General features: G+C 41.3%; 1 protein-coding gene across 1 annotated transcript in view; it reads right to left on the reverse strand.

Moving 5' to 3' along the window:
• LOC120017403 (cullin-9-like) overlaps window positions 1-13,210 on the reverse strand; it is a 76,703-nt gene that overhangs the window by 27,627 nt on the left and 35,866 nt on the right. Inside the window, exons 16-26 of the mRNA XM_038960152.1 lie at window positions 10,526-10,697; window positions 10,108-10,213; window positions 9,901-9,996; window positions 9,583-9,758; window positions 9,364-9,497; window positions 8,212-8,397; window positions 7,840-7,869; window positions 6,334-6,467; window positions 5,942-6,124; window positions 5,609-5,766; window positions 4,298-4,499 (exon numbers count right to left, since the gene is read on the reverse strand). Coding sequence (XP_038816080.1) covers window positions 4,298-4,499; window positions 5,609-5,766; window positions 5,942-6,124; window positions 6,334-6,467; window positions 7,840-7,869; window positions 8,212-8,397; window positions 9,364-9,497; window positions 9,583-9,758; window positions 9,901-9,996; window positions 10,108-10,213; window positions 10,526-10,697 — 1,577 coding nt within the window. The remainder of the gene's footprint in view (window positions 1-4,297; window positions 4,500-5,608; window positions 5,767-5,941; window positions 6,125-6,333; window positions 6,468-7,839; window positions 7,870-8,211; window positions 8,398-9,363; window positions 9,498-9,582; window positions 9,759-9,900; window positions 9,997-10,107; window positions 10,214-10,525; window positions 10,698-13,210) is intronic.

Raw genomic sequence — 13,210 nt, forward strand, 5'->3', positions numbered from 1 at the left:
TTTGCTGTCCAACATGTATTTTTTAGTAAAGTTTATGATTAGTTATTTGATTAGATTAGGTGCCTCTCCAAGATTTCTCCGGACAATATTTCTGTATTTTGACTATGTATTCACATTGTAAACCCACGATTTGTGCCGCTAAATATGCACATTTTCGAACAAACCATATATGTATTGTGTAATATGATGTTATAGGACTGTCATCTGATGAAGATTGTGAAGGTTAGTGAAAAAAATGTATATCTTTTGCTGGTTTATTCGCTATCGCTAACGTTGCGTTGAATGAATGAATGCGGTTGTGTGGTAGGCTATTGTAGTAAGCTAATATAATGCTATATTGTGTTTGCTGTAAAACACTTAAAAAATCTGAAATATTGGCTGGATTCACAAGATGTTTGTCTTTCATTTGCTGTACACCATGTATTTTTCATAAATGTTTTATGATGAGTATTTAGTATTTCACGTTGGTCTCTGTAGTTATTCTAGCTGCTTTGGTTAGATTTGTGATGGTGGCTGCAATGTAAAACTATGATTTATACCTGAAATATGCACATTTTTCGAACAAAACATATGCTATACAATAAATATGTTATAAGACTGTCATCTGATGAAGTTGTTTCTTGGTTAGTGACTATTTATATCTTTATTTGGTCGAATTTGTGATAGCTACCTATGCGGTAAAAAAATTGTGAAAATATGCAGTTGAGTCTTTTGCTATCGTAGTTAGCTAATAGAAATACATTGTGTTTTCGCTGTAAAGCATTTTAAAAATCGGAAATGATGGCTGGATTCACAAGATGTGTATCTTTCATCTGGTGTCTTGGACTTGTGATTTCAGGATATTTAGATGCTAGTATTTACTTGTGGCGCTATGCTAGGCTAGTCAGCTTTTTTACTGATGAGGGTGCTCCCGGATCCGGGATGGTGACTCGTGAGAAGTTAACTACCTAACGTTAGCTGGCTGGCTTTTTAGCAAACATTACGTGACGTGTGAACAACACCCGATGAATATGGCCAGTGTCAGTAAACATCTGCAAAAAAGCGTAATGAAATTGTTGCCAGCAGGGCTGGTTAGGCTGTCTTCATGTTATCCAGAGGTAAACAAATCATCGGCCAGAGCGTCAAGTGTGCGCATTGAGAGTGAAATGAGATGGGTGGGGCTAAAGCTTAAGGTGTGAATGATGCTGAATGGGTGTAGACAAAGAAGAGCTCATCACTAGATACCAAAACATTCAAAGGTGATTTTCACAAGACTATACAAGTTGATCAACTTCCAAAGCAGAATTACTTTCCCATTGTTCCTCAAATGCAGTGTATGATATACCATTTTGTAGCTCCGAGTCTCTACTTTTATCCAAAGTATTAAAAAAAACAACACATTTTGCTACATAAGACCGAATCCAGGTGGTGAGTCACATTTAAGTGTAGTTGTACCTGATCGTCATCCATCTGTTGAAACCAATTGATCCGTCTCTGGGTAGTCACTCGATGTAAGGCTCTGGTTGTCCACCAGAGGTCACAATGTCCTTTGTAGAGCTTCTCTGGTAGTGGAGTGTTTGTTAGAACAAATACTTCAGATGTACCAATGGTTGTCTGTTGGGATTCTCCTTCCCACCTTGGCTTTAGTCAAAGTTCTAGGACCACTTTTACATGCAGGTGATCTCCACACTCATGTTGAGGTTGAGAGCTTCCAAGTTTCTAACCATTTCAACGTGTAGACCATGGTCTCACATCTTTTGGTCTCGCAGTGATCTCAGAGTTTAAACCATTTGTAACGTTCAGCTCGCGCTGTATATCGGCTGGTCTGGTAGTGGTCTCAAGGTTGATTCTTCAGGTTCAGGCTCCCGACCACTTTACACGCCAGCAGCAACCCGGCATGTTTTGGTCTCATAGTTTTAAACCATTTCGTAACATTCAGCTCACGCTGTCTGTCAGGCTGGTCTAATGTAAATTTCATTAGCGGTTCCTTAAATAATTCTTAGGGCTAGGCCCCTTTTTTCTCCACTTCCTGCCTGAATGACGTGCCCAAAGTGAACTGCCTGTAGCTCAGGCCCTGAAGCCAGGATATGCATATAATTGGTACCATTGGAAAGAAAACACTTTGAAGTTTGTAGAAATGTTAAATTAAATGTAAGGTTAAATAATGTAGGAGAATATAACACAATAGATATGGTATTAGAAAATCCAATGTTATTTTTTTTTTGAGAGACCATCCTCTTAGAAATGCCGGAGAAAGATCATATTGAAAATGAACTCCCTGGATGCAATTCCTATGGCTTCCACATGGTGTCAGCAGTCTATGTTCAAGGTTTCAGGCTTATAACTTCAAAAACGAATAAGAAATATCAGTTTTGGCAGAAGGACACAGTCTTGGAAATTTGTGTTTGCGCGCGCCATGAAGACATTACGCACCTGCTAAAATTGGTTTCCTATTGAACATACTTCTTTCCGAAATAAATATTATAGTTTGATTACATTTTAGGGTATCTGAGGAGTAAATAGAAACATATTTTGACTTATTTAAACAAAGTTCAGGGGGTAGATTTTCTGATTCCTTTCTCTGCAAGTTGAACGAGTGGATTACTCAAATCGATTGGCGCCAACGAAACTGACTTTTTGGGATATAAAGAAGGACTTTAACAAAACAACACTACATGTTATAGCTGGGACCCTTTGGATGACAAATCAGAGGAAGATTTTCAAAAAGTGAGTTAATATTTAATCGTTATATGTGAATGTATGAAACCTGTGCCGGTGGAAAAATATTTTGATGTGGGGCGCCGTCCTCAAACAATCGCATGGCATGTTTTCGCTGTAATAGCTACTGTAAATCAGACAGTGCAGTTAGATTAACAAGAATTTAAGCTTTCAGCCGATATAAGACACTTATATGTACCTAAATGTTTAAAATCCATAATATGTATGTTTATTTATTTGAATTGCGCACCCTCCTGTTTCACCGGAAGTTATCCCGTTAGCGGGACACTGATCCTTAAGAAGCTTTTAAGCACTCAAATTGTTATGTCAAAACTCAGGCCAAAAGGGGTGTTCCATCACGCCAACATGTCTGTGCTCACTTGGGCGTGTTTACTGACTGGGCACAAGTTTATATGAAACGCAATTACCTCATTTAGAAGGCTAAAAATCACATTGCTATCTTCACAAAAGCATTTTCCTATTTATTAATATATTTTATACAACATTTAGACGTAAACTTGATACATAGAATGCGTACACTAAGAATTACAGTTACTAGGTTATACCATCCTTGATAATAAAACCGTATGACAGGATTATTCTTTAGATCCCCAAGGACCAATCTTATGAATATTGTGCCAACATTCATTCTTTGTCCGTTTAGTTTTTGGTGGAAAAACAGATTTCTTCCCCAATAATGGAGGGCAAGAAAGAGATTGTTCTCAAAATTTACGACCCAGTGTTAAGGTGTCAAGACCGGCACAGCCCCCCTTCCCCTCTTCTGTGGGCGAGAGGAGGTCTGGCTATCTTCAAACATTTGCCTAGCTGATGGGTCTTTTGATCCACTGTCAGGAGAGTCATGACACTATGGTGAAGCATTGTGGTGGCAGCATCCTGTTATGGGGATGTTTTTCAAAACGGCAACGACCGGGAGACTAGTCAGGATCGAGGGAAAAAAACAGAGCAAAGTACAGAGATTCTTGATGAAAACCTGCTCCAGAGCGCTCAGGACCTCAGACTGGGGCGAAGGTTCACCTTTCAACAGGACAACGACCCGAAGCACACATCTAAGACAACAAGACAACCCAGGAGTGGCTTCGGGACAAGTCTCAATGTTCTTGAGTGGCCCAGCCAGAGCCCGGACTTGAACCCGATCTAACATCTCTGGAGAGACCTGAAAATAGCTGTGCAGCGACGCTCCCCATCCAACCTGATAGAGCTGGAGAGGATCTGCAGAGAAGAATGGGAGAAACTCCCCAAATACAGGTGTGCCAAGCTTGTAGCTTCATACCCAAGAAGACTCGAGGCTGTAATCGCTGCCAAAGTTTCTTCAACAAAGTACTGAGTAAATGGTAGGAATTCTTACATAAATGTGATATTTCAGATATTATTTTTGGTATATTCTGCTAAAATGTCTAAAAACCAGTTTTTGCTTTGTCATTACAGGGTATTGTGTGTAGATTGATGAGTTAAAAAAAATCTATTTTTGCATAAGGCTGTAATGTAACAAAATGTGGAAAAAGTCAAGGGGTCTGAATACTTTCCGAAGGCACTGTATATATATAAAACATTGCAGTGGTGGTTTTCATTCTCTGCTCACCTCCTCGTTGACATCCTGCAGGGTCTTGTCCAGCTGCTGGAGGCGGTAGAGGTGGAACTCCTGCTGCAGCTCCTCAGACTCACTGAGATTCTTCAGCATCTGCTGGGGGAAGCGGTTTGGGAAGCAGGTGCCTATCTGCATTATGACAGCAGTCTCCAGCCACACCTTGCTTTGGCCCAGCAGCCTGTCACCAAGGTAGTACCTGTGGAGGAGGGGGATAGGGAAAAGAGATGGATTGAGACTCTAGACAATGCTACAATATGGTCCTTTTATGAATGATAAATGGTCTTAGCTCACGGTTCAGAACAATTATATTGCAGGTTGGAAACGTTTTAAATCAAGATAATATTATTTGAAAAAATGAGCTTATGTTGAATTGTGTTGCAAATTCTATTATGTGAGCAGTGAGACAGACATAGCCTAGGCTACTAACCACACAGAGAGAGAGTGGAGCCGGGAACTGTCCATTGTGTGTGGTGTTGAAACATTCCTAAGTTGTCCATGTGCAGAGCTTATGTTCCCTTCCACCTCTTGACAATACATTTCCAAGTTTATTTTCCCTGACTCATAGCTCACGTGAAAATGGCTAACGTAACAGGAGAAATAAAAAGGTTATGATGGGGGATACACCATCGTGGAAACAGGTGCTGCACAAATCATTTTTCCAGTCATTGTGGACGAGAACAACAACCCGGTAGATGGATACCCAACTGGCAAAAGTGCAAGTAGGTATTAGTTTACGATAATTTGGTTAATTATTACATGAATTCAGGTTAATTTGTTCATTTAGACCAATACACAGCCCATATAAAGTTTAAACCTACGAGGCTGGTAAAAGTTTGAGTAGCCAATAATCTACAGCATATTCGATTCTGGGAATTGTTTATTTAAATTAAACAGATTATTTAAACAATACTGAATGTAAGGGTATTGTTATGTCGGCTATAAGCTTCAGTAGGGAAGGAGTCGGCTAATAAGAAGGCTCTTTTTTTAAAGCAATTTGAGTTGTGCAGCATTACATTGTGAAAATAACAAGATGGGCCTATCCTTCTTAATTCATGACATGTTTCCTTTTATCCAAATGTTGAATAGACATGCAGACTAATTCATTATAATAGTGTACTACTCTGGAGTCTTAAAAATAATGAAATAAATGTATATGTTATTTGGAGGGTCACAGATCGGCTCCAGGAACAATTCTAGGTAGATATCGGGTGGTGCTTGGAATTTATGTGGGAGGCGTGTGGCAGGTGCGGTTCCAAAAAACTGACCCGTGCAGGAATCTGCAGAGATAAAGAAATGTGGCCTTACCTGTAACAGTGCTCAAAGGTGTTGGCAAGCTCCAGGCCGGAGAGGAAGAGCATAGGTTCTAGAAACTGCTGCAACTGGTTAAGAGTCTCCACGTTGCCAGAGTCCACTCCACTTTTCTGGATCATCATGTCGATGTACTGGGCAAACCGCTCACTCATCTGCAAACACAGAGATAGCGAATGTAACCCACACAGACTGCAGTGATTTGGAGCATAGATGTGTTACAGGTACACTGCAAGGTCACGTTCATTTGGACTATTGCCGTTTTCTGTTGCTTGCCCTAATGAACATGACCCAGGTAGTATTGAGTACAGGTCATCCAGTATAACTCACATGCATGGCGGTGAGGATGGAGAGCTGTAGGAGAGCAGCAGAGAAGCCGTGGCGGAGAGCCAGCACAAATGCTGTCTGTTGGCCAAACAGCTCCTCCATGGCATTCTTCAGACGGAGGTACATGTTCCTGTAACGCTCCACAAAGTCTGTCTGACTGCACGTTGAGTCCAAGAACTTCTTCACCTGTTAAACATGGGTTGAGTAATCACTCAATTTTAAAAAAAATATACATTTTAAAAAATAAACTTAAATCCGGCCTGAGATTCATTTACTGATGCCATCTTGACTTAAACTTTAGATCCGAATTACTACGCCTACTTACTTCAAGAACATTAGATCAGAGTAGGTTTATAATGGGCGTCAGTGTTTTTAGAGAAGTAAAAGTGGCTAACCTGTCTCTGTACCACGCCCTGCCAACATAGTGCTATCCCTGCAATACTGCTGATGTTCTTCCCCTTCGGCTTCACAAAGTTGGAGGACGAAGAGGACACAGCAGCTGCATCTTTGTTCTTTCCCTCTTTGCCATCTGAAAGAAAATGACAAAATCAGTTATCTTCTAGGCAAAAGGTTTGAGAAATTCAAGGTAAAAATAAATACAATGCATATATTAAAGTATGTGGACAAATGACTGGATTCGGCTATTTCAGCCACACCCGTTTGCTGTCAGGTATATTAAATTGAGCACACAGCCATGCAACATCCATAGACAAACACAGGCAGTAGAATGGCCTTACTTAGGAGCTCAGTGACTTTCAACGTGGCACCATCATAGGATGCCACCTTTCCAACAAGTCAGATTGTAAAATGTCTGTCCTTTTAGAGCTGCCCCGGTCAACTGTAAGTGCTGTTATTATGAAGTGGAAACATCTAGGAGCAACAACGGCTCAGCCGCAAAGTAGTAGGCCACACAAGCTCACAAAACGGGAACGCCAAGTGCTGAAGCACGAAGGGTGTAAAAATGGTCTGTCCTCGGTTGCAACACTCACTACCAAGTTCCAAACTGCCACTGGAAGCGGGAGCTTCAATGAAATGGGTTTCCATGGCCGAGCAGCTGCACAAAAGCCTAAGATCACCATACGCAATGCCAAACGTCAGCTTGAGTGTTGTAAAGCTCACCACCATTGGACTCTGGAGCAGGGGAAACGCATTCTCTGGAGTGATGAATCACGCTTCACCATCTGGCAGGCCGACGGACAAATCTGGGTTTAGCGGATGCCAGGAGAACGCTACCTGCCCCAATGCATAGTTGCAACTGTAAAGTTTGGTGGAGGAGGAATAATGGTTTGGGGCTGTTTTTCATGGTTCGGGCTAGGCCTCTTAGTTCCAGTGAAGGGAAATCTTAACCCTACAGCATACAATGACATTCTAGACAATTCTGTATTTCCAACTTTGTGGAAACAGTTTGGGGAAGGCCCTTTCCGGTTGCACCATGACAATGCCGCGTGCACAAAGCGAGGTCCATAAAAAAATTGTTTGTCGAGATGGGCGACAAGTCTTCCACACCTAACATCAGTGCCCGACCTCACTAATGCTTTTGTGGCTGAATGGAAGCAAGTCCCCGCAGCAAAGTTCCTACATCTAGTGGAAGGCCTTCCCAGAAGAGTGGAGGCTGTTATAGCAGCAAAGGGGGGACCAACTCCATATTAATTCCCACGATTTTGGAATTAGATGTTTGACAAGCAGGTGTCCACATACTTTTGGTCATGTAGTGTATGAAACTGCAGCCAAAAACAACTGAAAGAAACAAAGGAGTAACACACCGTCCTGATCATTTTCAATTCAAACTGGAGGGTTGCGTGTGGGTGGAAAGCGGAACGTCTCAGTCATTAGTAATATAAAAATGGAGATGCTGGAAGAATAACTAAATGCAGTACATTAGACTCTAAGCTCTTACTTACTCTTTAAAACTTTGCTTCGGTTGATACCTTCTGAAAACAAAAGAAATACGGAAGACGTGATGGGTTGTCGACCAAATATTATGAATAAAGTATCAATACCTTCGCATTTCCAAATATTATACTACCATGTAAAATCTAGTCTTTAGTCTACTGAGATTTATTTGCAACTCATTTTGATCAGCAATTCCTGTAGGATTTCCGCACCCAATTTTAGGGGCAATAATTGCCAAAATACTATTCAAAAAGGTTGAGGCGCCCACATTTGCCCCACTGTGCCTAATGAAATATCAGTCACAGCTGGACAGAGAGAAGACTTGTGGTTATACCAGAAGTAAAGAGGCGGTAGGGTATAAGGGTTACAGGATTACTCACTGCATTTGATGGGTGGCTTGAGCTCCTCTGTGTTCACTCGGCTGGTATCCACATGGACCAGTAGGTGGGTGAGGCGACGGACGCGGGAGTTGAAGATGGCGGCCCGACTCTTGCAGCGCCTGGCTGACTCTGCGTTGTCCAGGTACTCAGTGAGTAGCCAGGAGAGGGGACTGAGGACTTGGGTCTCTGTTAGGAGTGGAGGAGAAAAGCAAGGTTGGCATACTACAACGCTGACAGAAAATCATCTTAGTTGATGAAAATGTATGGCTGACAGAACGTAGCTCAATTGCAGGAAGTGAGAGAGGCAGACGGAGAGAGAGAGGATGTTTCTCAAAATGCATACTACCGTGCTATGAGCACGCAAATTGGTACATGGGACGGTCGGAGTATGATTCAAATCAAAGTAATGCGAAACGGAGTACAGAGGGCACTTGTCGAATGCTTACTCCATTTGAACATATTTTTAAGCATGCAACAAAGTATGCACAGAAATATTACGCAACCACGTAAAAATTACACAAAATGTCATTATTTGAACTGTAGCGAGAGAAAATGAAATGTTGCATAGCCATATCTCATGTTGCCTGACTACAATATTATATCTTAATACGTTAATAAATACATGCTGTGTTAATTTTGGCATGTTTACCTGCCCACAAAACCCACTGTAGTGTGCGTAGATCTTAAGCCCATAGACAGTCAATAGGGCTAACTGGCAATCTACTACGGTTAGTTAGCTAGCCAGATCGCCATGAAGAATTGGTCGCTCGCTACCCACGAAAATTGTACATCTACCTTGCATAACATTAGTTTTAGGTCATTTTTGCCTGTTTGGCTAGCTAGCTAGATTATTACGATTTCCATACAGCTAGCTGATAATTATGAAGTAAAACGTTTGCTTTGTGTATATCTGGTTTCGTCTCCATTGTTGCCATTGTCCTGGCTGGAAGAAGGTTCAGTGAATGAGGAGTTGCAGTGTGAGGTAATACAGTAGTGGGAGTGCTTCTCAAATGTAATGTTTTATGCGTTCTCCACACTCTCGTCCTCACAAAAACATACTCAGGAGAACGTCCTCGGAGAATGAACTTGGCGCATGAGTGTGGCGCACGGTAGTATGCATATTGAAAAACATCCAGAGACTCCGGAAGTTACCAGAGATGGTGATGCTCTGTACGATGGGGGTGATGAGGGCCTCCCAGCAAGTGCGTCCCAGAGCCTCCGCTGCCTCGGCATCGGGCAGGAAGCGGTCAGCAAACATCTGCTCATGTCGCAGAGCGCTGTTCAGTCTGCAGACACACACACCAGGCCAGGTTAGGGCAGTCTGGGGGTGAGTGCAGTTAGCAGTAGTGTGTATAGTAGAGACAGGTTTACTTGTTGAAGAGCTGTAGCAGCTGGGCCTTGTCCTCAAGGATCTCCTGGCACCAGGTGTGGGCCTTGGTGGTGTAGAAGAGGTAGGTGCGACAGCAGAGCTGCTCCTTGAAAACGGGCCAGAAGGTGGGCTTGGGCCCCAACACCTCAAAACCGTGGACCCTCGTGTCGATGCCACCCTGGTGCGAAGAGAAAATTATCTTAATGCAGGTTCAACATTTTAAAGTAGACTCCCTGCTGACCAGGGTTGGGATCAATACCATTTCAATTCAGGAAGTAAAATGCAATTGAAATTCCAATTTTCATGACGCCACAGCCCACCTGCTGACACCTCTTGATCCTGATCTGCACAATGGACCACAAGCGGGTCATGTTCTCCAGCAACACAATGCGATTGGCTGACGGAGGCACATTGACCTGTAAACACAAAGAGTTGGGGGAGGGGCCTAAACCTTAAAAAGACAAGATCATACATATAACCTACTTCCAAATATTTTCCTACTCCTGCCTGCCTATACAGCTGCTTACTGTGTTCAGCTCTGTGTTGATATTTGTGGGGTCGTCTCCTCCAAGTACTACAATGCGTGCAGGCATATAGCTGGAGTCTTCACTGGCCACAAGAACTGCCAATTGCCTTGGTTTAACAAGAACAGGAGAAAATGTGCTTACAGTAAGTGCCCAATTGTTACAGTAAGAAATAGTACAAATATGGATGCCATTGAAGTAAACGCAGCAGTTGTTTAAGATACAGCATGCAGTCTAGCATAATAATCCACAGATGCAAGAACAAGGCAATAACAAACGTTTTGGTATACAGGCAAGGGAACAGTGAGCAACACAGGTGTGCTTCATTTTCAATTGTCTTTACATATTGTGCATAGATATCAAGAGTAAACATTACAACATTATAAACACTCAGTATGGCCAAAGTGATGTGTGGACATACCTAATCGCCACCCCCTTGTGCATGTAGATGTTGATAAAATGGGAACCTGTGCAGCCATTGGACTCCCAGTATGTTTTAGGGTTCTTGTCAGTGAGCTTGTTCGCTCGATGGTGATTAGAGGAAACCTCCACTTTCTCCCAGCACTTGTCCTCCTTGAGTTCCAAACTAGATCCTGTTGTTAACGGTCACAAGATGAACAGGACAGTTTAAGACAAATTGTACTTTAACTTTCAGAAGCTAAATAAAAACTTAAGGGATGAATAGGTCAAGTAAATAATCTACCAGTACTAGTAATGTATTTCTTGATTTTATGAAAACAGAATAAAAAAGGAATTGCATTGTGATACATTTTGCAGGGCTCCAGACTGCAACCAACTATGTTCTGATTCAGATGGACTATTCTAAAATGTTTCTCTAAATGTAATAGTGCACATAAAGATGAAGGCAAATTCATATCTATTGAACAAAAACAAAATCAGGATTCTGGAGCTCTATTTGAAAGTAAAATAACATAAATAGCCATATTGTCAACATATGACTTCCATCTCCAGGCCATTAGACTGTTATACAGTCACCACTAGCCGTCCCGCCCAGTACCCTGCCCTGAACTTAGTCACTGTTACTAGCCGGCTACCACCCAGTAATGTACCCTGCACCTTAGACACTGCTGCCCTATGTACATAATAAATTGAACACTGGTCACTTTAATAAATCGTCACATACTGTATTATATAGTCTAGGATCATCCTATATCACTACTGCTGTACACATCTTTTCTATTTGGTATTTTATTAGGATCCCCATTAGCTGTTGCAAAAGCAGCAGCTACTCTTCCTGGGTCCATACAAAACATGACATAATACAGAACATGAATAGACAAGAACAGCTCAAGGATAGAACATCAAATGTTTTTCTTTTTTAAAAGGCAAACGTAGCCTACATATCAATGCATACACAATCTAGGTCAAATAGGGGAGAGGCGTTGTGCCGTGAGGTGTTCCTTTATCTGTTTTTTGAAACCAGGTTTGCTGTTTAATTGAGCAATATGAGATGGAACTTAGTTCCACGCAATAATGGCTCTAAATAATACTGTATGCTTTCTTGAATTTGTTCTGGATTTGGGGACTGTGAAAAGACCCCTGGTGGCAAGTGTGTGTCAGAGCTGTGTGGAAGTTGACTATACAAACAACTTTGGATTTTCAACACATTAAATGTTTCAACTCTTAGCCAAGAGAGACTGGCATGCATATTATTTATATCAGCCCTCTGATTACAATGAAGAGCAAGACGTGTAACTCTGTTCTGGACCAGATGCAGCTTACACTACACGTTTCATGTTTGACATTAGAGAAGCTTGAAAAGAGGTTGAAAAGCCAAGTTTTTTTCAACAGGTTATGGTCAATGATATCAAAAGTCTGCGCTGAAATCTAACAGTACAGCTCCCGAAATCTTCTTATCAATTTCTTTCAACAAATCAGTCATTTGTGTCTGTGCAGTACATGTTGAGTGCCCTTCTCTATAAGCATGCCGAGTGTCTGTTGTTAATATGTTTACAAAGAAATAGCATTGTATTTGGTCAAACACATTTTTTCCAACAGTTTGCTAAGAGCTGGCAGCAAGCTTATAGGTCTGCTGTTAGAACCAGTAAAATGCTGCTTTAGCACTCTTGGGTAGCGGAATTACTTTGGCTTCCCTCCAGGCCTGAGGACAAATATTTTCCTCTAGGCTCAGATTAAAGATATGACAGATAGGAGTGGCTATAGAGTCAGCTACCATCCTCAGTAGCTTTCCATCTAAGTTGTCAATGCCAGGTTTGTCATTATTGATCGATACATTTTTCCACCTCTCCCAAAATAACTTCACAAAATTCAAACTTGCAATGCTTTTCTTTCATTAGTTTTTTTAATGCATGAATACGATGGCTCACTGTTCATTGTTGGCATTTCCTGCCTAAGTTTGCCCACTTTGCCAATTAAGTAATCATTAAAATAATTGGCAAGATCAAATGGTTTTGTGATCTGATTCGATAAAAGATGGAGTTGAATTTGTCTTTCTGCCCATAACTTAATTTAAAGTACTTTTATCTCAATCATTCTTTATATCATTGATCTTGGCTTCATAATTTTTTTTTTTTTTTTTTAAGATTTGAGTTTAGTCACATAATTTCTCAACTTTCAGTAATCCAGACTTATTAGCCACACCTTCTGTTCCACGATCTCTTTCAACCATACAGTTTTTCAATTCCTCAATCCATGGAGCCTTAACAGTTCTAACAGTCAGTTTCTTAAACCTGTTGAGGACAGAGGGCGCTGTTTTCACTTTGGGGGAAAATCGTGCCCAATTTAAACGGCCTCGTACTCAATTCTTGCTCGTACAATATGCATATTATTATTACTATTGGATAGAAAACACTCTCTAGTTTCTAAAACCGTTTGAATTATATCTGTGAGTAAAACAGAACTCATTTTGCAGCAAACTTCCTGACAGGAAGTGGAAAATCTGAAATCGATGCTCTGTTCTAGGGCCTGCCTATAAATGTCCTTGATATTTATTAGTATACATGCACTTCATACGTCTTCCACTAGATGTCGACAGGCAGTGAGAGAAGAAATGGAGTGTATAACTTGATCTGGGGTCGAATAAAAGCTCTTTGTATGACGTGTCACCAGTTTCCTGTTTTCTGGA

This window comes from Salvelinus namaycush, chromosome 22 (assembly GCF_016432855.1).
Source record: "Salvelinus namaycush isolate Seneca chromosome 22, SaNama_1.0, whole genome shotgun sequence".
Classification (NCBI taxonomy): Eukaryota; Metazoa; Chordata; class Actinopteri; order Salmoniformes; family Salmonidae; genus Salvelinus; species Salvelinus namaycush.